This window comes from Andrena cerasifolii, chromosome 8 (genome assembly GCF_050908995.1).
Source record: "Andrena cerasifolii isolate SP2316 chromosome 8, iyAndCera1_principal, whole genome shotgun sequence".
Taxonomy (NCBI): domain Eukaryota; kingdom Metazoa; phylum Arthropoda; class Insecta; order Hymenoptera; family Andrenidae; genus Andrena; species Andrena cerasifolii.
In genome coordinates, this window is record NC_135125.1 from 12,228,787 (window position 1) to 12,251,779 (window position 22,993).

Genomic DNA, 22,993 nt, shown 5'->3' on the forward strand with positions numbered 1-22,993 from the left:
ACTTGGACACGGCAACAGAATTTCGATTCGACGCTTTCGAACGCACGACTTTGAAGCAGATTTGACAACAATGGGGCAGTGATATTCAGCGACGGGGGAACGTTTCAGTTCGAATCGACGTCGGCGCTACGCTAGAGTGTAAATCTACAATGTTTCCAAATCGAATGTAGGCTGAGTCTGCTAGCTTAGAATGTTGAAATTTGGAAAATAGGACACGGCACAGGCGGCTTCTCCACTCCGGAAGCGCAATTACTCTCGACCTTTTGATTATTTCCATCGAACGGCAGGAAATCCAAGTGGGCTAAGAGAGAAAGACGAAGGAGGGAGTCGCGCTGGCGAGGAGAGGAGAGAATGGACGATGGGGGATGCTTGGGTGGGCGTCGGTTTATATTTATGCGCGAAAATAGCGGCGCTAACGGCGTCGCTCGCGCCGAGCTGGCTTTAGTCGAAGCCGAGCGCGCTCCTAGACCGTGTCGTCATCGAGTAGCAGCTGTTTTCATTCAGCCTCGCCCTTCTTAGTTGGCGACTTCCTTTACAGTACTTTTAATTAACGTGCACGAGGCACGCTCTCCTCTGACCCTCTCTCCTCCAAGTCAATCGCCATCCTTCAACTCTCTCCTCGCACTCCCCCTCGTCGCATCTTCCTCGCAGCTCTTTACGATTCTCCTTCTCCTCCCCACCACCCCCGTTGCTCCTCTCCGCCCTTTTTACATCCACCGATATTCACATTCTCTCTTCGTTCCTCTCTTCCCCTCTCCTTTCCTCTCATTCAAAGGACCAGCGCGACTCTAAGCGCCACCAGCGAGAACCCAACGCTCGCTGTCGAAACGTGCGTCGCATTTTCGAAATCGTTGCGCAAAACGGCTGATCGAGCACCTTCTCTCGACCGCTCGCAGCGTCGCCAAGGGTCTTCTCCGTCCGCTTCTCCAGCATCCTCTCGCCGACGAGAGACAAAGGATGATTTCGCAAAACGCAAACGGCGAGGCGAAGTGGAGAACCCTGTTACCGTCCACTCGGCCTTGAACGAAGCTAATTATTTACCGAAGGCTGCTGCACGCACGCACGCACTTGCTTCTCGGTCGGCGAGTCAACACCGCGCGCCGTCCAACGAAATATCGTACTTCGTCCTCTCGCAATCCTCGGCTCGCTCGCGTTCGCCGCGTTTCGAGGACTCGCCTCGCGATGACGAACCCTTCTCAGGCTTCGCCGCTCGCTCCAGCACCGTCGTAAAACGGCTTTAACAACTCTGCCGTGCAGAGTGCATCGCGACACGTGACCACACCGTCTCTGGAGTGGACGCGGCGCATTAATGTAGGAACTGTTTGGTCCTCTTTCCGAGTTACAGCCACTTTGCTGTTCCACCGGCTCAGGTACAGAAGCGAACGGAGCGTACGCTTTTATTCCGACCCTCGATCGATACGAAGCTTTAGCGTGCTAACGCTCGGTGACTTATTAATGACATAATTCCTGACACAATATCCTACATCACGGCGGGGAGAGACGTTCGTTACGGCCTCAGCCAGCCACCGGTTAATTAAAGTCTGTCCCTCGTCCCGGGGCCTGCGTTAATTGCCCACCACCCGGAGCCCCGAAACGTCCTCCGGGCCAGGGAGCCTTATTTAATTAACGCCCCGACGTCCGCAACGAGGCCTTTTCGGTATTTTTCGAGGATCTTCCTGGAAAGAAGGACGCTTTAGTGCCTCCAAGGTGTCCTATCCCAGTGGACCAGCCGAGGGATACGGATTCCTTCGCTCCGAGCAGACTCGCTCGAGCTTAGACAGGACGGGCTTCTTCGCGTGCCCGTTTCGCGTTTTCGTGGTTCACCGCGAATCGCTGGAGGATCCGCGCGCCGGCGGAGAGCCCTCGACAGCGTTCTTGCGAAAGTGTCTGCTCGTTTGCGAGGCGCAGCGAAAGACGCGAGGCTCGAGCGTTATCTCGCGAGCTTTACGGCCGGCGAGGGACCTCGAAACGCATTCCTAACGAGCCCTAATTGGAAGCCTGGACCCTCGACGGCTCCGTCGTTTAGAAGCCTCGAGAACGGAGCCTCTGAAGTGGGAGGCTGCCTCTCCGCGCGGATGCACGCGTATAACCGTCATCTCTTCCTTCCTCCGGTTTTTCCTCTCCTTCCCGTCTCTATTGGTGGCCGAAGACGACGGGGCCGAGCGGTTCGACTCGATTTCCCGCGAATAGATTTTATGTAACGCTCGGAACGGCACGTTCCAGGCCTCGGGACGGCGGAATTTATCGATCCATTGGCGCCGAAACGGTCTTCCGGTACGGAACCAAATGGCGGCAATTCCGGGCGAATTTAAATACAATCGCGGCGGCGCGGGCGATAAATCTCCGTCGCTTTTATTCGAAGATCGATTAGGCGCGTCTGGCCGCCGGGGATCTCTTGGTCGTCGCCAGGTGACCCAGTGCGCGCGAACCAGATGCCCGATAAAGCTCGCGTATCTGCGTCGCAACCGTGGCGAAACCGTGGAATATCCAGCGAACTTCCTCCAGCGTGCAGAAGTTCACCGCGTCTCTGCGGATGTAGCAGATCAATGCGCATCGAAGTAGGTAGGGTAATTGCGGGAGAGATGCCGCACCTTCGGTATTTCAGGGTTATCGGTAATAAAATACGACACTGTTGATTTTACTTGCTTTAGGCTGTTAGTTTAGGTTAGATTAATTAGCGAGAACGTGTTTCCATTATTACTTTTAATGATTTTGCTATTTTTCGAGGTAAGCCTACCGCACTTTTCCTCAATAGTTGTAAGTCGAGTTTATTTTTGCTATCGTAGTAGTTAAAAATTCATATCTTTTCGTGATATCACTTTTGTGATACGTTAATGGAACTCTGTGGAATATTTCTCGGCCAGAATAGGTTACATTTTCGATATTGCACTGGGAAATACGAAAGTGAAGCGTCTCTCCCGGGCATTTGGGATAGACGCCGCACTTTTATGCGGAATTGATAGCGTACTGTATCGGAAGAGGTATCTAAGTCGACTAAATCATGTTTTTAATGTTAAAAATACGAAAAAAGTGTTTCAAAGTAGATACCGTGATATCTCAACGCGAATTATTTATTTTTTAATGGTAAATCTGGTAATCTAAACACATTTGTGGGCTTTTTACTCTTTTTCATATTTTATTTTTATTTCAAGTGAAATGAACGTGGAAGGAAGAAGAAAAGGCAATTAAATTTAGCAATACAAGAAATAATACCTGCACCTATTTATTTTTCCAATTTTATTATATTTTATAACTGTATAAATTGAAAAGATGTTTCATTTTACTTTGCTTTCACTACTTTTTTTAAATAAAATGTTAAAATTAACAAGCTTAAATAAAAAATTAAACGTTTTTCGAAGGCACAACTTCCGCATGTGCGGCGTCTCTCCTAAAAAAGGATGCTTTTAGTTTCAATTCTTTAAGGGTGACAAATATTACAATTTTGATTTTCTTTAATGCTAGTAGTAGCACAAGATGCTCAACTAATAATATGTACCCTCGGAAAGAGTTTTCATCGCAAAATTTAAACACGGCGACAATTTTGCGTAAGGTGCGGCAACTCTCCCGCAATTACCCTGTTCAATTCGGATGCTCGCACGAGCCAGTTGCATCGCATTTGGGATTCAACTGGCTGCTGTCTGTGCACAGAGGATGAGCGAATACTCGGAGATGGGCGGAGAACCAGCGATTTCCAAGCGAGTTTGATAGCGACGCGGTGGAGCAATTTTTAAAAATTCACGCCGCGTGCCGCGCGCAGGAAGAAAAGGGCGGGAGCGGGATTTTCGTAAGCGACGATAAATATATATTTCCAAACGCACACGAAACAGCCTGGAACGTCGGCGCGCGGCTGCCACTGACGGCGGCTGACCCATTTGTGAAACTCGCGCGACTCGTGCCGGTTGCCACACACCTTTTGCCGTGCTCGCTCGATTATTACAACACTTTACGAATTACACGGCCGTGTCCCGGCCGGGGCACGCAGAAGGACAGGGCCGTATCGCTTTTCGGCGTCCCTGGAAGCCTTCGTTTTCCACCTGACACGATGGTAATTCTCTTAGCAGCCCTTGGAGGCCATAGATTATTTTTCTATCGAATTTCGAGGATGACCAATGGTGGAGCCCTTAGTCCTGTTAATTCCGTGCCGCTTGAAAGGCGATTGCCTTCGATTGGGGCCACAGGGCTGCCGGTCGAACCTGGCGGGACAAGTGAAAATCGGCTGGAGGAGGAAAGAGCTGCCGCCGCTTGCAACACAGCGCAAGGGAAAAAGTAGAGGCGGCGAATTACAAGGGAGTTGATAGGCGTTTTATCGGCGCGTATATCGCGCGCTCGATAAAGCCGTTTACGCCGAGGGCTCTGACCGATAGGCTTCTACGTAGCTCGCGCCACGAAATCGTACAAAGGCCTTTGTAGTCGCTCGTCACGGGGGCAGAGTTTCGTTGCCTGGCGTTATCACGCGGCCGAATTGCTTTGCAGAAATCTCTCGTTTCGCCTTGGGCGCGCGCTCGGGCACGCGCGACTTACGAAAGACTCGCGGAACTGCGCGGCTCTTTTGTGCGGCGCGCACTCCCCGAAAACAATAACAGGAATGTCGCTGTACAAATATTTGCCGCGGTATTAAGTCTACCTTGCCTTCGCGCTCGAGTGTGCCTGATACTTCGCGTAAACATTTCGAGCATCTGCCACGAACGTTGCGCAAGAATATACACGGTGCTTCTTGTAACAGTGCCCGTCGTCGCCCCGATGTACCCGTTTCCTTCGTCAGCGGATTCCTCGCTCCGTTCTCCCAAAATCTCTCCGCGCATTCCCCCGGACACTTCGGCGCGGAGTAAACAGAACGATTTGAAACGACAAATCGGAGGAAGTGGCCGCGCAAAGGTACCGTCCGCTCCGCAAATTGACATTTTCCGCGCGAGCAGCGCCGGAACGCGCGCACTTCTGTGTACACTGGAGGGAGCAGCGTAGGCCTCGTCGCGTACACGTAGAAGACGCGCGTCGAAGGCCGTGGGACCGTATCGCGGCGTCTTTGCAGAAGGCAAAGACGCGGGTCTCTAGAAAGAGGGGAGGGCCTTTGAAAGCAGCCGTGTTTCCCGCGACGTTGCCCATTCGGAGAAGAGATTTCGCCTGGCTGAAAGACGAGAAAGAAACGGTGGATCGAAGGGAGGGAACGCCGTCGACCTACGTTCGAGGACGAGCGTGCCCGCCTCGGAACTTATCAGGAACGCGTTTCGTCACTGATCCGCCTCCTTCTTTCTCCAGTCGGCTTGGGCAACGTTTCGCCGAGCTATCGGCCGGGTAAACGCTTATAAAAGTAGAAAGAAATTTGGCTTGAAGAATCTGAATCAGAGGAAAAATAACCGTTTCCGACTGATCCATGAGACGATATTACGATACCTCTGTCATGCGTGGACCGATTTGATTGAATTTGATCTTATTCAAAAGCTTATATGCGGTTTGCATGAGAAAAATACCTTTAAATTTAGAAAATATTGCAGGCGTGATGAGATATTAATAAAATAAGTTTCAGGTTAGGTTGGAATTGCCGCGCGACGAGTAAATGATAGCGGTAGCGACAGTCGACATATATACAGGGTGTCTTTCGTGTACTTGGCGTCGAGGCGCTACCGCGTCTCTAGATCCGAGCGACGTTTCTGATGAAAAGAACCGTTCCCAGTCGGGGGAGAGAAGGATTTTAGGTCGCTTGTGCAATCTGCCTCGACGAGCGGCTAGTCGAGCTCGAATCGACGGCTCCTTTAGCTTAGAGTAATTCTTCTCTTTTGCAATGAAAGTTTTAGAAAGTTACACTCTCGCTGGATGGCATTATCACTGTTACAGTCCTCGATTTAGGGATTACTTCTGACGTCACGGAGCTCCTCAAATTAATTTCCTCCGTAGAATATATCCGAGCACTGTTAAGAATCGCAGCTGGTAGATTAATTGGTTCCCGCATTCCCGGTGCACAGGAGAAACTTGTTAATCAGGCCGAAATATTCGAGGCACAGTGGCTGGCCCCGCCGCATTAGAAAATGTTTCGATCACAAAAGAGAGCCCCAGACTCCTTTGTCGCCCGTCGTGGAAGCCTCGAAGGTGGCTGCAACGGGCCATTTAGTCGTCCCTCACCGTCCCTCCGTCGTCGTTGCCTTTTATGATTCGTTTTTATTTATCGTCGAACCCGAAAGTCTGGTTCACAATGGTCCCGTACGCGCGGTATGCGGGCTCAGAGTTGCTGCTCCCTCCTCGTCTCTCCAGCAGCCTCGCTTCTTTCTTCTGGGGACGAGGAGAGAGGAGAGACGGGGAGAAACTGAAAAATCCACGGGGGCCCCCTCCTTGTGAAATCGTTTTTGCGGCACACCGTTACGAGAGCACGGCGATGCCTATCTCTCTTCCTCCGAATTAGCATCCGACGACCTTTTCCCTCGCTCCTCTCTCCGCTGTACCGATCTACGTCGTGATTGCGACCCATCGATCGTGCCGTGAACCGATATCGTTCGTAAATTGCCGCTAGATTCGCTCCGCTTTCCCCTCCGATTGTCCAAGAGGTCCGCCTTACAGAAAAATCGCAGCGTAGGTCTCCCTTTCCGAACGTCTGCTCGAAGGTTTCTTTCACCGGGTACACTTTCGCCGAACTCTCGGGATGGTCGCGCGTTCGTTTCATAAATTTCAGTCGCCGGTCCTCTTGTAATTAGTGAAAGGAGAGCGTGTATGTTTCGACACGTTGTCGACAAAATGCTCGAGCGATCGAGGACGACCCTCCGGATCACCGACTCGTACCACTTTTGAAATTCGATCCGCGATGGTCGCCATCGAACCGCAAGGAACGTGGATTTCCACGACTCCGGTCCTCGCGACGGGAACGGTTCACCTTTGCTGAAAACGAACCGCTTGGCGGCGTCGATGCTGGTTCGTACGGGCCGCTCGCGAAACAATAAGATTCGAAAGGGAAACTGACGAACGAGGACAGCCGCGATCTCGTGATTTTCACCCTCCCCTCCGTGGGACAGAAAGATCACGGCTACCATAAGAAGCTCGTCGCCTCGATCCCAGCGGGTCGCGTTTATTGCGATCGATGATCGTCTTGACTCACTCTCAGGGAATGTCAGCCCGGTGACGATTAAAAGCGTCAGTCGCGACGCAGAAGAGCGTATAAATGTCGTAAATATCAGCGGAGGAGAACGAAGCTACGCTTTTAAGAGCCTGGGATGTTAAGAAATCTGGATAATGCTATGAATACCAACGGTAATAGACCCGATCACTCGACCAACTCATTCTTAATTCGACTACTTTCAAAAGCAGTCTGAAAGTACCTCCAGCAATGGGTCATTCCACGCGAAGTCGGACACTTTTCGGAGTAACGTTTTGGATTTTGGTGCAACTTGGATATGCTGTAGTCTTTAGGGGTATATAAACATATCTCGAAGGATTTTTGGATATGTCAAAAATTGTGGATGTTACAGCTCTTTGAAATATAGTGTTTAGTATTTTTCCAAAAATTATAACTGTTGAACTAATGAACTGATAAAAATCACCTTTTGGGTGCTTACAGTGCAGATATAAGAGTAGCTAATAAAAATTATTTCACTTAATAAAAACGAATATTTGACCATTTATTTAGTAATTGTTCTAAACAAATGCAATTTTATAGTTGAAGGCACCTTTTTAAAAATTTGGAAAAAATAGGAGGATAAAGCCCTGTTTTTCCTCTTTATGGACCTGTTTTGTAAAACGTGCACGTTTTAAAATTGGCCAAATGAAAATTAATTGAATTTACCGCACGGCCCGAGCGACCAGTCGAGCCGGTGTGATTTGACGCAGCGTTACATTCAATTAATTTTCATTTGGCCAATTTTAAAACCTCCACGTTTTTCAAAACATGTCCCTAAAGAGGAAAAACAGGGCTTTATCCTCCTATTTTTTCCAAATTTTTAAAAAGGTGCCTTCAACTATAAAATTGCATTTGTTTAGAACAATTACTAAATAAGTGGTCAAATATTCGTTTTTATTAAGTGAAATAATTTTTATTAGCTACTCTTTATATCTGCACTGTAAGCACCCAAAAGGTCATTTGTATCAGTTTATTAGTTCAACAGTTATAATTTTTGGAAAAATACTAAACACTATATTTCAAAGAGCTGTAACATCCACAATTTTTGACATTTCGAAAAATCCTTCGAGACATGTTTATATACCCCTAAAGACTACAACATATCCAAGTTGCACGAAAATCCGAAATGTTACTCCGGAAAGTGTCCGACTTCGCGTGGAATGACCCCAATCGAAGATGGTACGGAAGAGGGACAAGGAGGATCTGTAAAGTAGCAGTGCAGGGACCTCGCTGAACTTCGCTCCTGCGGTCTACGTCGAGGCAAGGAGACGTGGACAGGAGGCAGGGGAGGAGGGAAAGAACTCCTTTCGGTCTGGCAGGAGCAGAAGGGTCCAGATAGGCCGCAGGTTCCAGACAAAGAGGACAAAGGCCCAGATCTGGCCGCGCCTGCGGTGCTCCTAGCCGTCTTCGTCGTCTCCGTCGCCGTCGTCGAAAGAATTTCACCACACAGAAAGCAGCACCGGGAAACACGTAGAACCCGGCGCGTGTTGGTGATAAAGCCGCGGAGCTCGGCTGTATGCGTGCCTCCTGTCCGTGTGCCTCGTCCATGGAATACTTTCACTGGTTTCACGGCCAGCAGACACGCTTACACGATGCTAATAATACACTGGCCGCGGTACCAATTGCTCCGGGTGCCCGTGGACGAACTCCTTCGAGGTTCCCCCGCGATCTTTCCCCACTGTCTGCCGTCTTCCTGGCGAAGCTCACCGCGTCCGACGGTCGACGAACTTCGCGGCAAGTGAACCGATCCCAACTTCTTCGCGGTCTCGGCCTCGAGCGGCGAGCCCCGAAGTCCGCTGGCTGGAAGCAAGTAGTAGCCAGTAGGCGAGACTCGGCGAGTGCTCTCCAGGGTGTTTCGTCATCCGAGCCATTTTTGGCGGAGCCGATGATTGCAAGAATCGTAGAATGCTGCTCACTTTCGTGCGTTACGATGTGGAAACAGCCGAGCTCGTGCTTCAGCCAGCCATTGGCAAATTCAGCGCTGCTGGTGGTACGAAAGTGAGAGGATCGTTCCGGACACTGACCATGACCTTTATCTTGAGAAGATAGCTCGATGAGGACTGCGGTGCAGGTTCGACAGAGCCGACGACGCGTAAGCCCCGTGACTCCGTTCGGCGCGGAATAATTGGCACACAGAACCAGGAAGAGGAGGGTGCTCGCCATTGTTGTCCTGGTAGCAGGATGTGTCAACGACACGTCGCCGCTGCGCATCCGCCGGAAGAAGCTTCTCTCTGTCTTCGATGAGGTTGCATTCAGGAACGAACGTCCGCTGTATCGATGCCCCGAGCCCCGTTCGCTCATTCTTCTCCCTGCCCTCGCACTTTTTTTATTCCACCAAGTTACTGAATTTCACTCCCGGAAGACAGATGATACCCCGAGGGGGACTTTTAATGGACAATCCAGCGTAATGTCTTTCTCAAAGTAGACTCCGTAGCGAGGGAGGCTCCGAGGGAAGACGTGACTGATCTCGCGAGGCTGAGCTGCCTGCAAGTTTCGTAATTTCTATTCTTTGCTCGCCATTGAAGCTTCAGGGTCTTCAGGGGCTGCGAGAGTTACAAAAGTTTCTTTCAAAGCGAAAATTCCTTCGCCCACGGTGAAGTGGGCAGGCGACTTAGGACAGCCTCTATTCCCTCAGCATCTGTCGTCCATCGGTTTAGACTCGATTATCAAAAACGATGAAAGGTCGCGGTTGTTCGCAACGGAGGCTGCGCCAGGTGAACCCAAGATATCGCAAGGTCTTCCCGAAACTCTGATTGCCTTAATCTAAGAGGCTAAAAGCCCGCCATTCATGTCTCGGTGTTATCGTCCCTCGAAGGACGTTCGCGCGCCAAAGAGAAGATTCTTCGGAGATTCTCGCATCGAGCTGCAGGATGAAAGGAATCGGGGGATGTCGACGATTTCACCGGGAAGTGTTAATGAGCTTTCGATTATTCTCCGGCGCGTGCACCTTGTCGCTCATTAAATTAGGTAACAATGAGCGGAGGAAGCCGATTTTTACCTTCTCGGCCACCTCCCAGCCGTTCTGCACGTTCCTCTCCCTACCTCGCAGTCTCTCCTCTCTTACGCGTTGTCGGCGGTTCGTAGTGGGGTGCCAAGGATGTGTGTGGAAGCCATGGCACACGGTGGGGTCGGGTACCAGACAAGGTCACGGCTACCAACTGCCAGTTTCTCCTCCGTCTCTCCTCCCCTCTCGATCGTCCTCTGTGTCTCTCCCTCCTCGTCTCTCTCTCCTTCGCGGCAGTCGGCCATCTTGGGGAATGCGTAGCGTCATCGAATGCACCGTGAATAACAATAAATTATCTCTTGCTGAGCCTCTCACCTTCCACCTCCTTCGGCTCGCCCTCCGTTTTCCTCCGCCTCGGCCTTTTCGTCGTTCTCCTCCTCGCTCTTTCCGCGATCCTTCCTCCCAGTTCGACGGCGAGCCTACCCTGCGAGCATTCTGCGCCAGGTCGTTCCCTTGGGCACTGTGCTCGTGGCTCGTCCCATCATTTTCTGTTGCCTTCGCGCGAGGAGCATCCTGATCCCTCGCGTAATTGCAGTGGGTGCGAGCTCTCGGGTGGTTCAGGTAGAATTTCCTCGGGATTCGTGGGGTGTATTATATTTTCTCTCACCCCGAGTTACCCTGTGTATCCAATTGGACCTCCGGCAGGCTAGGTTCCCCGGGACTGCCGTTCAAAGTTCGTACAATTGTGTTCGAAACGTTACCGTTTCATGTACCTCGAGTCCCTTCTCACCCGTCTCCCTTATTTCCATCCCTCCTGGATGGGGGACACGATATACCCCGAGATAATCTCGTCGGGAAAGAAATTCCGAAGGGACGCGCCCGTGGGAAGAGATAAAGTTGGCAGCGACGTCGAAGAACGGCTAGAAGGGAGGGTCCTTCTCTCGTTATCGTCCATCTCCAGGGCCTGCCTTCTTCGGGGATAATCTTGGAGGCTCGCACGACTATTCCTACTCCTAAATGAAATGTAGAAAGCGAAGCAGTCTGGACATTTGTCGTAGGTTATACTTTCCAAGCCAGAAAGCTCCGTCTGAACCTCATTCGTCGGAAATGAATAAATTAAAAATAGTTTACTAGTACTTCGATGTGTCTCTCTTAAGCTCTTACATTTTCTACGCTACTTCTGCACATTGCTGCCCATAAACGGAGGCCACGAAGGTCGAAATTTATGTGGAAAGAAAGAAGGGAAAAACGGAGCGCGACTACAGCAGCAACGAGCTTCTATTTTAACGATCATCCCGATCTCGAAGGAACATCTCGACGTGGTTAGCGCGCGAAGGACGGGGTGGGGGTGCCAGAGGCACCTTAATCCAAGGGGGCAGAGAGAGGAAACAATGGTGATTGTCTCGAAACGTTTACAGCCTAATTATGTGAACACGGGGCCCGGCCATGGTGGAGTAACAATGCTATAACTCGTAACAATGTACGATTGTTCATTGTCTGCTCGTGCCCCTTCGCTTTTCTTCGCGTGCACGCGCACCCTCCTAACCCCCTCCAGCCCCCGTTTTTTTACGCGAATCCGACGATTTTTTTGCCAAAGAAACGCATTCGATAATGCCTTCAGAAGTAGCAGCGCCTTCGCCTAAAAAGAATTCTCTACGCGGGCAAGGAACTACTCTGCGATTCTTGCGGTTGTCGCCGAGCCGAGGAGGCATTTCTGGCCCCGGGTTTGACTCAGCCATCCCCAGCGCTCGATCTCGGCGACCATCGGGAAAGGGGAGATCCAAAAATTGCTGCTCTAAATCGGAACGCCGTCGGCGGAGAGGCTAACCCCAAGGGGATGCTCGACCTCGAACTTCTCTCATAGGTTGCTCGTGACTCGTCGCGCAGCTTCTCTCTTTCGCCGCAAGCTCGGCCGCACGGTCTCGCAACATCCGGTCTGCCCTCCAAGGCCACGCAAGATCACAGAAATCGGGTCGTTGAACCGGGCCGATGCGCGTTGCGCCGCGACGAGCGGCCAGGCGCCAACCACAGATAAACGCACGTGCTTGATACGTTGTTGGCGTTCGATAAGTCGAGATAATCGTGTATCGCGCCCCTCTTCGCGCGAGGCACTCCTCCGTTGCTTTCTTACGATGCCCCTTTAAGAACTTGGAAAAATGCTCGTTTTTCATCCCCTTTCGAGTAAATCATTGCAGTGGAATCGTAGCGAGCGATAGGATACGCCAGCGGGCAGATTCGTCTGAACGCAGAGGACTAATGGACTGTTTAATTCCCAGTGTGACACGGAGCACGCTCACTAGATTCCTTTTCTACGTCCGCTCCTATGGAATTGTCGCGGTGATGCGTCTACTTCGTGACGCGTCTGACGAGATACGTATTGTTCTACTTCCTTGGAGACGATCGGCCGCGTCGCGTGATCCTGCCTCGTTACGTTCCTCGTCTAGTCATAGATGTCGACAAAAAGAACGTTACCTAAGCGAAGGACACTTTCTTGCCGTGAACTTTGCCTTCGCTCTGTGGAGGTGCGACTCGCATACGGAAATCCTTGGGCGAGGATTAGAGGCTCGCTTTCGAACGCTTCTTTCGGAATATCCGTTTAGCTCGGCCTTAATTTAGAAGTAGGGTAAACGCACCAATAAATGAACAGTTAAGGCTAATGAATGAACACTATTATAAAATTAGGTTTGCAGCGCGATTGACTCCACGTGCTGGAAAAATTGTTTGGATCTGAAGCAAGAAATTACAAGAAGTCTCTAATTAATTAGTTGCTTCTTTTAATAACTTATTTTACTCATTTTAATAAAAAATGTCCATTCACTGGTACGTGTTCATTTACTGGTGCATCCACCCTAGGGTATTTGGATTAGATCGTAACTTGGCGCAAGATATTTTCACGTTTTGCCTACTGGCAGGCCTGGTCTGAGATACCTCTGCCTTATTTCCTCGTTTAGCGTTCGCCTGGATCGTCGAAAGACCCTGCGAAGAGGAAAAACGTTAGTAGAAACAAGGCGGAGGGAAAAATCAGTGCATAAAATTTCCTTGGAGCGTACTCGAACGGCGATTGGAGCGCGCGTTCCAGCGCGATTTCTCGGATTCCACTGGCGTCGCGGAGCTTAATTTCAAGCTGCTCGGCAAAAAAGGCATCTGGAACGAGAAAAGTCTTATCCTCGTCCAAGGACACCGTCTTCGGGAACCAGTCGCGCAGCGAAAAAGCGAGCGCGCGTGCACGCGTCGCGCGTGTGAGGAAATCCGTGAGCGGAGGAACGAAGCGAACCAGAGACCTTTCGTTTTTCCTTCAACGAGCAATGGTCCTTGAGAGAACGATTCTCAATTTCGTCATTGAGATCGCGTCCACTTCTGACGCTCGATCCTCGCTACCAATCGCAGCGTGCGCGACACTTTTCTCTACGCGCAAACAATTCCTCGATCCCACAAGAACCTTCTCTGTTTCCAGCACAAAGTGTCCCCATTCCAAAAGAGGCGAATGTTTGTGATTTTTTTTCGAAAAAACGGAAGCATATATTTTTACAGAACATTTTGCACTTAAAAGAGCAACAGTTAAAGAACATTTGGTAATTTTTTCGTAGAAAAATATTTACGTTTATAATAAAGTAACAACCGACATTCAAGAAGCATTTTTAAACATTTGGTTTTGCAGTGAGCACTGCCATTCGGAACCAGATTTTCTAAAATCAAAAAACAAAAAAGATTTCTTCAGTATATTAATGTATCCTTAAGTTGACGAAGAGAATTTTCTGAAATATTAATTTAAATCAAAATGGCGGCTATTTAAAGTTGAATTCCTGATTTTTTTGCGTGATTTTTGCACAAAAAAATCAGGATTAATATTTTCCTACGAAAAAATTACCAAATGTTCTTTAAATGTTGCTCGTTTAAGCGCAAAAAGTTTTGTAAAAATATATGCCTCCGCTTCTTAAAAAAAAATTCACAAATATTCGCCTCTTTTCAGCCGCCTGACTAGGCATAACCCCTTAAATAACGAGGGACATTCTCGGTGCGCTCAGAGATGGCTAAATCTACCGTGCGATTATTTAATAGAGCGACTTTCCCCCGGAATAGTTTTCCTTGTACCCGGCGACGTTCACAAAGATTTAGCTCTCGACTCCGTTACGAAATTCGCGTACAGGTACTCGAGCCTCGCTCGATGATTCTTGAAGGAGATTGCGGCTGATTTGCATGCGATTAAATAAGAAGCTAGCAGAAAAACGTCGGAGCTGGCTGTTTCGTTACTTTCATAGAGGGATCGGAGGACTGTCGCCCTTTATAGAGTCCTCGATTCGTTTCTCCTCGGTCTGATCGCGCCAGTCGCTTGGATATATCGAACGTGGACGCGGAGGAGCAGAAATTGCAGCAATTGCAGGGTTCTTTGGAGCTGCTTCGCCCCATTACGCGCCACTACAACGTCTTGGCGTAGCACCTGTGCCGAGTATCTTCTTCCTGTTGCTATCGTTTGTCTTCTGGCCGGGCTCGTCGTTTATCTGCAACACGATCCGCGGGCTCTGCACGTGCAACGTGTAAACTCCGCTGTGCCAGAGGACGAGCGCGCCTCTTTTTACCGTGCGTCGTCTGGTGACGATAAGTGGACACGTTTGATATCACGAGCCAGCGACGCGACTGTCGCGATTCCAGTTTTCCGATTTTTATTTTTTTTTCCACCAGGATTACAGGTATTGGGTTGCTGCGCGACTTCTGTCAGCCCCATCTCTCGTTCATTCTCGCCGCGGCTTTGCTGAATGTGCCTTTAAAGCAGTCTAAAGAAATGGCAGCGAGGACAGAGGAGAAAATAAGTGATTAGTAAATTTAACTCCGCCGATTCCCGGAACGAAATAAACTTTTTCCACGACGCGGCCGGAGGGAGCTTAAAAATATCTTCCAACGATCTTCGCCGATCTCCGGGCCGCACGTGCGCTCTGAGTGCATCCGAAGCTGCAGTTTGACCCGCGTAACCCGTCTTTAAACGCGCTCGCGAAGGGGCGACCGATGATCTCACTCTTTGAAGCGCGAACAGCAATTCAAACACCGATTTAAATCGTTTGTAAGCATCAGCCGAGGCGCCGATTTCGTGAGTCACTGTAAAAAAGTCAAGTGCCCCGAGGCGCAGACACGGAACCATCCAAGTCTGTTAGAGTCCTCCCTCGGAGTCTCCACGTGCTGTTAGTTTCCCGAAAGCAGAAAAAAGGCCGCCACGAGAAAGCGTCTCTTGCCTGGCAACGACGAAATTGCCTCTCGACGATTCGGCGACGACCAACGACGCGCGGGGAGAAAAGGGGTGGCGCGCGGGGTAATTGAAACGAGCCGAAAAAAGGAGAAGGACCCCTGGGCCCCCTGAGTGCGACTCTAACAGGGAATGATCTGGGCGAGCCGGCGCGTTTGAAAGGATCGCTCGCGAGAGCAGCTGAGAGTCGCTAACGGCCGCCCCGATATTTGACTTCGATCAAGCCGCGAAGACCGGACCATTGTCTCGCCACGACGGGGCGTGGTCCCCGGGACAAATGAATCGAAATCGGCTGATCGAGGAGCTGGCCCTCACGACCGTTGCATTCGCGGTAGATGCTTGCCAGGGTTCTCCTCGCGATTGGCGTTGCTCCTCGTGCCAGATATCGTCTGGACGCAATTTCGTCTGCGCTCTGATTCTCTCGTGGGAACGACGAGATCGGCGGGGCAAAGGGGCGGAGGCGCTTAACGGGGGAGCCTGGTGTGTAACTAGCTGAAAATCGAGGCATTTTTCGGGAATTTTTTTTAAGGAAAGTATTTCATCGAGCTATCTGAAACTTTCAGGATATTGTATTATCAGGTTAAGGTAGATAGAAAAAAAATTGTATTACAAAAGAGCGGCAAATAAGAGAGTTATACGGGCTTAGGCCCAGTCCGTTGGCGACGCAATTGTTCCACTGCGGGCAACGTAGCGTCGACTGTATTCATTTGAAACTAAAAATCGAACAATTTTTGTGTAGTTTATGAGTGCACGCACAAATCGTATAAATTTATAATTTAAAAGATGCAAAATTGAACAAATGACGGCCTTTTGAAAAAAGTTCACTTTTTCCAACGAAATTTTGCCTTAAATGTGTAAGAAAAGTTATTTATTTAAACAATATCATTATACAAATAGCTAAGATCTGTGGAGAATATATTCACAAATATCCGTGCACAAGGTCAAGTCGATTGGTTGAATATTTTTGGAGTTATATTGCTCGCAAATTGTAAAACTGTCGTTTCGAGAAAAACACATTTCAAGTTTTCTGGTAACCTGGTGCTCTGTAGCAAAACCGGCTATATCCGCTTTAATTTTGCGAATTTCGTTTGCGGCTTTGGGAACATATTATCGTGATGTTCAACTATTGATTTATGCAAAAAAAACTCGGTTTCTTCGCCCCGCTACACTAGGCTCCCCTTAAGGGGACACCTCTGTCGGTCGAAAAATTTGCCACTTTTCGGTATTGGTTTTTAAAATGAAATACACACTGAACGTTTTCGAATTTCGGGGGGTTTATTGTACCACTCTTGAAATACAAGAAAAAATCTTTGTTGTTTGTTTATTTTACTTGTTTACTTAAATATTTGGCAGTGAAGTTGGCGTTTTCAGAATTGCTGGCGGTTGAAATTTCGGACGACAGGATCATCGAAAACAAAAGAAACCAAACATATTTTTAATTTGCAGGAATATGGCTATCTCGCTAACCACAAATATCTTGAGATTTTGTAATATTTTCCTACATTTTATATCTATTAAACAGAAAAGAAATGCCCTTTTCGGTACTTTTAACTTTGATCGACTCCCATTTTAATAATTTCGGTTCAAAATCGTTTTTTCGTGGAAAGCGAGATAACCATACTCCTGCGAATTAGAAATATGTATGGTTTTTTTATTTCCGATGATCCAGTCGTCCAAAATTTCAACCGCCAGTAATTTTGGAGCCGCCAACTTCACTGCGAAATATTTATGTAAACAAATGAAATAAACAAACAACAAAGATTTTTTCTTGTATTTCAAGAGTGGTAGAATATACCCCCAGAAAATCGAAAACGTTAAGTGTTTATTTCATTATAAAATCCATCACCGAAAAGTGACCGATTTTTCGGCCGAGAGAGTAGAATGGTCCCTTAAAAAGGCGAGCCCGGCGATTCGAAGAGACAAATTTATAAATAATTAATGCTCATGGAGCCGCGCACACTAGATCGAAGCGCAAAGACAATTAAGTAATTTTCATTAATTTCTTCGATTCGCCAAAATGCGCGACGGCCTTAATTCGTTGCACGTCGAAGGCTCCTCCCGAATCTGGCCCGCGGATCGCGTTCCTAGAAACTGGCGCGACGCTGCGTCTGACTAACAACTGGCGTGGCTACTGCGCGCTCGGCTCTGCCGGGACAGAGCGGTTTATTCCTGACTTTGTCGGACAACAGCTGCATTATTTTCGATCGTAACGGGCCCGTAGGTGCATTAGTTTCAATTCGAGCGGCATTGCCGCTGGTCGAGCCGCAATCCCATTAGAATCCTGCCAAGATTGCCACTCTGCGGTAACGCGTAGCATTTTGCTCGTAATCGCATTAGGGCCGAGTCTACTTGAGCTCTGCATTGCCGAGCATTGTTATTGCTTTAGCGCTGACTGTAGCTGCTACTAGTCTCCCTCGAACTTCACCAAAGCTGCTATTATTTTACATCCTACCGCCACCGCTTCTCAGACAGTTACTCAAGCCTTAATTCCAATAGGACAGCAGAGGCCCTCCTAACTCCTCTCCCATGTATCTCGCGGTGCCAGTGGGCTAAAGAAATTCGTATTTCTTGCCACGTTGCGTCAGCCCTTTCGCCCAGCAGACCTTTCAGGAATCGTTACAACGAGCGCAGATCGAAATAAAGCGATAACCGTCCCCGATCTTAAATGCACGAGTCGCGACGAAGGAGGGAGCGCGGTATTGTTTCGACGCTTCTTGGAAGGGTGTGGTTCCAGGCGGCGAAATCCTTAAAAGGTCGCGCCGCGAAAACGCGCAGAATGAGAGCTCTCTGGCTGGCCCCTGCCTGACAAAAGAGTCGCGCGTGCAAACGGGCAGTGGCGCGCACGCGGTTCTTATCCGGGCCTCTTTGTCGAGGCAGCTGGTGAGAACAGGTGTTGGCTGGCCAGCCTAGTCGTCAGCTGTTCCGCTTCTAAGCCGACCACTAAGCCGCGTCCCGCGCGAAACGGCGAAACGGCCGTTACCGTGATAGTTAACGCAATCCTGCCGCGTGGAGGAACCGGCCGTGTCGATTCTTCCTGCTGTTCTCATGCAAATAGCGGTTCACGCGGCAGGAAACTTGGCGAGCGGTCTGCTAAGCCTTGCTTTCCGCGGGATATGAAATTAGGGATACGATAGCAGCAGGATAATTTGTTGGGAAGGAGCAGCAGACCTCGGTGCGGATCGAAACGCTTACAGAGCCTGCAGAACCTTTGATCGCGTCGCTCGAGAACAGCGACGCGTAATGCAGCATCGTTTCGGTATCATTAAACGCAATTGACATCTGGTGACTGGCGTTCAGTGGTTGGCAATTGGTTAGCTTCAGCGGACGGGGCTGGCAGTGCCGTGCGCGGCCGGGCCGCGTCCGCGATTTACGCTCCTCCTCGACGATGTTTGATCGATCTGCCTCGTCACGTTTCCACGCCGTTAGCCCCCGTCTTATCCCGCGGGAAGCTCGCTGGAAAGCTGCTCCACCTTGCCCGCGTAATGCGGCTCACGTGCGTCGCGTGACCGTCGCTAATTCTGCGAGGAGAAGTTCACCTCCACGCGTTACACGGGGCTTTGTCGATACAGGACTTCTCCTCGGCAACGTCTCGAGTTCCGAGCGCAATTTACTCGGGCCCGGCGAATCGGGGGAATCGTGAAAGGAATTCTGCAAGAAAGCGACGGATTACGGAGCTCTCCGGCTACGCGTTTCTCCCGTGGCTCGGGAGAAATCAGCTCGCGCCACAAACTTGGCGGCAACAAATTACCGGCTGGCTGATTGATCAATTATGGAGAAGGCGGCTCGAGTTATCGATGAACCTTCCAGCGAGTCGAGTCGATTAATCTCGGCTACCTTTCGAAAACCGTCCTTACCGTTTTCTGAATAATTCCAAAGCGACTTTCCCAATGGCCTGATGAAAGATGCAGCGGTCCCTGTCTGAGGTCGCAGGTCCGGGGGACCTGTTAATCCTGTGGAAACAGGTGAAACTGTGCCCCAATTGGTAGGAAGCGCGCTAGGGCCAAGGGAGCTGCAGCGAACGGCAGATTTTTCCCGGAGCATTTTTGTCGGTCTACATTGCGAGGACGGGGACTCCCCCTCTCGACCGTGGGTGTCGGTGTCAGAGGAGGCTAGAGGGGCTGCGGAGGACGGGGAGGGTAGTGGATTTGGGGGTTGGTCTCGTGTCGAGGTGGGGCAAAGGTGACCCCCGCGGATCAATACCGTCGCTTGGGCGCCTCCACCATGCTCCCAACGACCGATGCTCTCGTATGTCCTCTCGAAATCGAATGCTATTCGATCCCATCGCGCCGACAAAATCATCCTTTCATCCTCCGCGATGACCGAAACCCTCAGAATCCTCGCTGACCTCCGATGACCCAGGGACCTAGCTCACGACGCCTTGTTCCTCGCTCAAGCCGAATTCGCTGCTGTTCCCAGCTTCGATCGCTACCGCGGACGCCCCGGCGTGGCTGCGCTCCTGTTTCCCGGCGTGTTTTCACGCGGCGGGAAAGTAGCTTGAACCGAGCGGCCGTAACGAGCGCTTTAACTCGCTCGATGGACAACCATGACGCAACGAAGACGCCAGCCGATTACACCACTACTTTCTCCCATTCTCGGGAAGCGTAATATCGCTGGGGATTAAGTCCACTCGGGGATAAACATCATTAACGGACTCGGAGCGTTTCGCGAGCGGGCAGCGTCCGTGACGAGGACTTGGACGGAGGTTCTCCGGGCGAGTCGGAGGGCGTCTCGCCGCGGCTCCTCCGCCGCGGCAAATTAAATTCCAGGCTTCTCGAGCGCGTTTCCTGCGCCAACAGAACCAGCGATCGTGACCGCGAGCTGGTGTTCGACCTGCCGCTGATTAATTACCAGCGTTCCGCGATAGTTTGGCAAGCGACTCGGTGGCTAGGGTGCTTGTTGACGGTTAAACTGCGGAAAAGTTCCGTGGTCCACGCGCGACCAGTAATCTCGCGGTATCGCTTGCGGACGTGTCAACGCTTCGCCCGGATCCTGAGGTTTCAGCTGGCGTGAATAAGATACGGGATACTGGCGCCTCGAAAAGAACATTCGCTAAACGGAATCTAGAACGAAGGAGTGAAGCTGCTGGTCTTTTACCGTTGGAAGTTTCTCTCCTCGGATGAAATTATTGTTTAAGGACTGGAAGTTTCAGAGTGAGAGTACTGAGCATTTCAGAGGTGGGGATTTCAGAGAAATTGAGAGGAAACCGGTGTCCCGTTTCGCTTAAATTTCGAACTTCCTCGCGAATCTTTTTTCCGCCAGGAGCAATAATCTCGCGCATAACCGAAGCCAACCGGATCCAGGATGTGAGTGTCCGGTGTCCGTGGCCGGAAGTGCTTCGTGGCGAACGGATACAGCCGAGTCAGGGGCCACGTTTGCTAGCGTTACGTCACGAGGTCGGCGGGAAGAGGCAAGCCGGAAAAATTGCAGCGACCTCGCCGCTCCAACCCTGTTTTGTTTCCCCTTTTCGGGGATCGTGCTTTGTTTTCCGCGTCTTGTCACGTCGAGCATGCAACTGGTGAAGCGTTGCAAGGGAAACTGTTGTCTCGGGACTGAGAAGCGCGTCGATTCGACGCAGCTGATCGACTTGGAGGAAGTACCATGCAAAAGATTCGATGTCGATTTAAAGTGAGCCTTAATCCACTCTTATCATCCAGCGAACGAGCACTAATCGTAGCAATCGCGACAGTTAACCTTTAATTGGAACGAACGGTAATTCACCATAAGTCGAGCTCCCGTTTTCCTATCGCATTGGGTTCCTGGGAAGAATAAAGTCGGAGCAGGGTCACCGAACCATACTCTTCGTACAGTAGTTTCTACTAATAAGTGGCTTCCCGGATAGCGACCACCTGATAAAGCGTTACTCACAGCTATCAGTCGCCGCAACTTTCCGCAGACCTCGAAGATTCACGGTAAAGAATTCCGTGACGTGTCCACCGGGACATTCCATGCGAACTCGGACAGATTTCGGAGTAAGTTTTCGTAGGTTGCTGAAATTTGAATATGTTCTAGTCTTTAGTGATATTTAAACGTACCTCAAAGGATTTTTCGAAATTTAGAAAAATGTCGATTTTACAGCTGTTTGAAGTTATGTGCTACCATTTTTACAATACATTGTAGCTATGGAAGTAGTAAACGGATGGAGATGAGCTTTACGGTGCTTATAGAGAAGACATTGAAGTTTTCAGAAAAAATTATTTCAGTTTAAAAAAAAAAAATTGAACTATTTTTGTGCAGTTATTTTAAACAAATGCAGGTTTTTAACATCGGGCGCGATTTTAAAAATTTGAAAAAGGAGAATATAGTTCTATCCTTCCCCTTGATGGAGAATTTTTCAAAAATATGGACATTTTAAAATTGGCCCCGTAAAAATTGACGAAAGTTGACGCTGCGTCGCTCACGGTACTCGCAGCGGCCAAGCGGCTATACTTGATATTCTTATACAGGATTCTCGAAAATGGTAAGTATTTGAAGAAAAACTGAAGGAGGAAAACTCTTACTGTTTTTTATATCCAACATAATACGGTATCTGAATTTTTGGTGTTCGCAATATTTTCCTTGAAACGAGGGTGACTTTTAGTTTTTTAAATGGAATGCTATGTATTTGATTACTCTACTGGATTAATCTACTGGATAGATAGTTCAATGTATTTACTTCATTCCTAACCTCGTGTTTTAAACTGAAATAATTTTTTCTTAAAATTTCAATGTCTTCTCTATAAGCACCGTAAAGCTCATCTCCATCCGTTTACTACTTCCATAGCTACAATAAATTGAAAAAAAGGTAGCACTTAACTTCAAACAGCTGTAAAATCGACATTTTTCAAAGTTCCGAAAAGACTACAACCTATCCAAATTTCAGCAATCTACGAAAACTTACTCCGAAATCTGTCCGAGTTCGCATGGAATGTCCCCACCACGACTTCTCGGCACTCGAGTGACTAATCGTGGTCGCCTAATTGATATTAGCTTCGCGATACGGTTTATCACGGAAGCGAGTGATGTAACCACGAAATTGCGCCGGCATTTCCGAATCCTCGTTTGTGGAGGCCCACCGATGGAGCAAACTTTTCCGGCCACTGTGAAACGTAGACAGAGCCATTCACCCGGCGTTCAACAACTCCACGACTATTGAAGGGCGCGGGAGAGGGGAGAGAGGGCGGCAAACGCGACGCGGTGTCCCCCCCCCCCCCCTCGGTGAAAAATCAATGCCCGTTACCTCGACGAACGACGACAATTAACTAACCAGGTTTTTCCACTGTGTTCGCGTGTTGCAGGTACAAAGCGTCTCGTTGCCCGAACGGGGGTGGTAGCCGCGGAAACGGCCTGACTGGCGGTACCGGAGGCGGTCTAGGCAGCGGAGGCGTCGGCCGCGGGCGCGGCGGGGGTGGCAGCCCCGGCAGGGGCGGCGGAGGAGGAGGTGTTGGACGCGTCGGCAGACCAGGCAGCGGGGGAGGAATAGTAGACGGTGGCGCGGTGCCCGCTGCACCACCGACCACCGGCCATCACCACCATCACCACCACCACCACCACCACCATCATCATCACCTCGTCACAACGACCACTACCACCACTACCACCACGCACGGCGGCACCAGGGACAAGGTGGCCGCTAGCAAGCACAGCACCGAACACCGTTACCTCCAGCATCATTACCGGCTCTCTCGCTTTCATCGGAGCATGAACATGGGCCAAAAAATTTCAGGTTAGGACGCGT

At 49.9% G+C, this 22,993-nt stretch overlaps 1 protein-coding gene across 5 annotated transcripts in view; it reads left to right on the forward strand.

Annotated features, from left to right (window-relative positions):
• LOC143372140 (protein gustavus-like) overlaps positions 1 to 22,993 on the forward strand; it is a 163,761-nt gene that overhangs the window by 131,666 nt on the left and 9,102 nt on the right. For 4 of the 5 annotated variants that reach the window (XM_076818079.1, XM_076818080.1, XM_076818082.1 and 1 more), the window contains one exon: positions 22,554 to 22,981. In XM_076818079.1, coding sequence (XP_076674194.1) covers positions 22,554 to 22,981 — 428 coding nt within the window. Of the gene's footprint in view, positions 1 to 20,770; positions 20,905 to 22,553; positions 22,982 to 22,993 lie in introns of those variants that run through there. The other variant, XM_076818081.1, reaches the window with a different exon arrangement.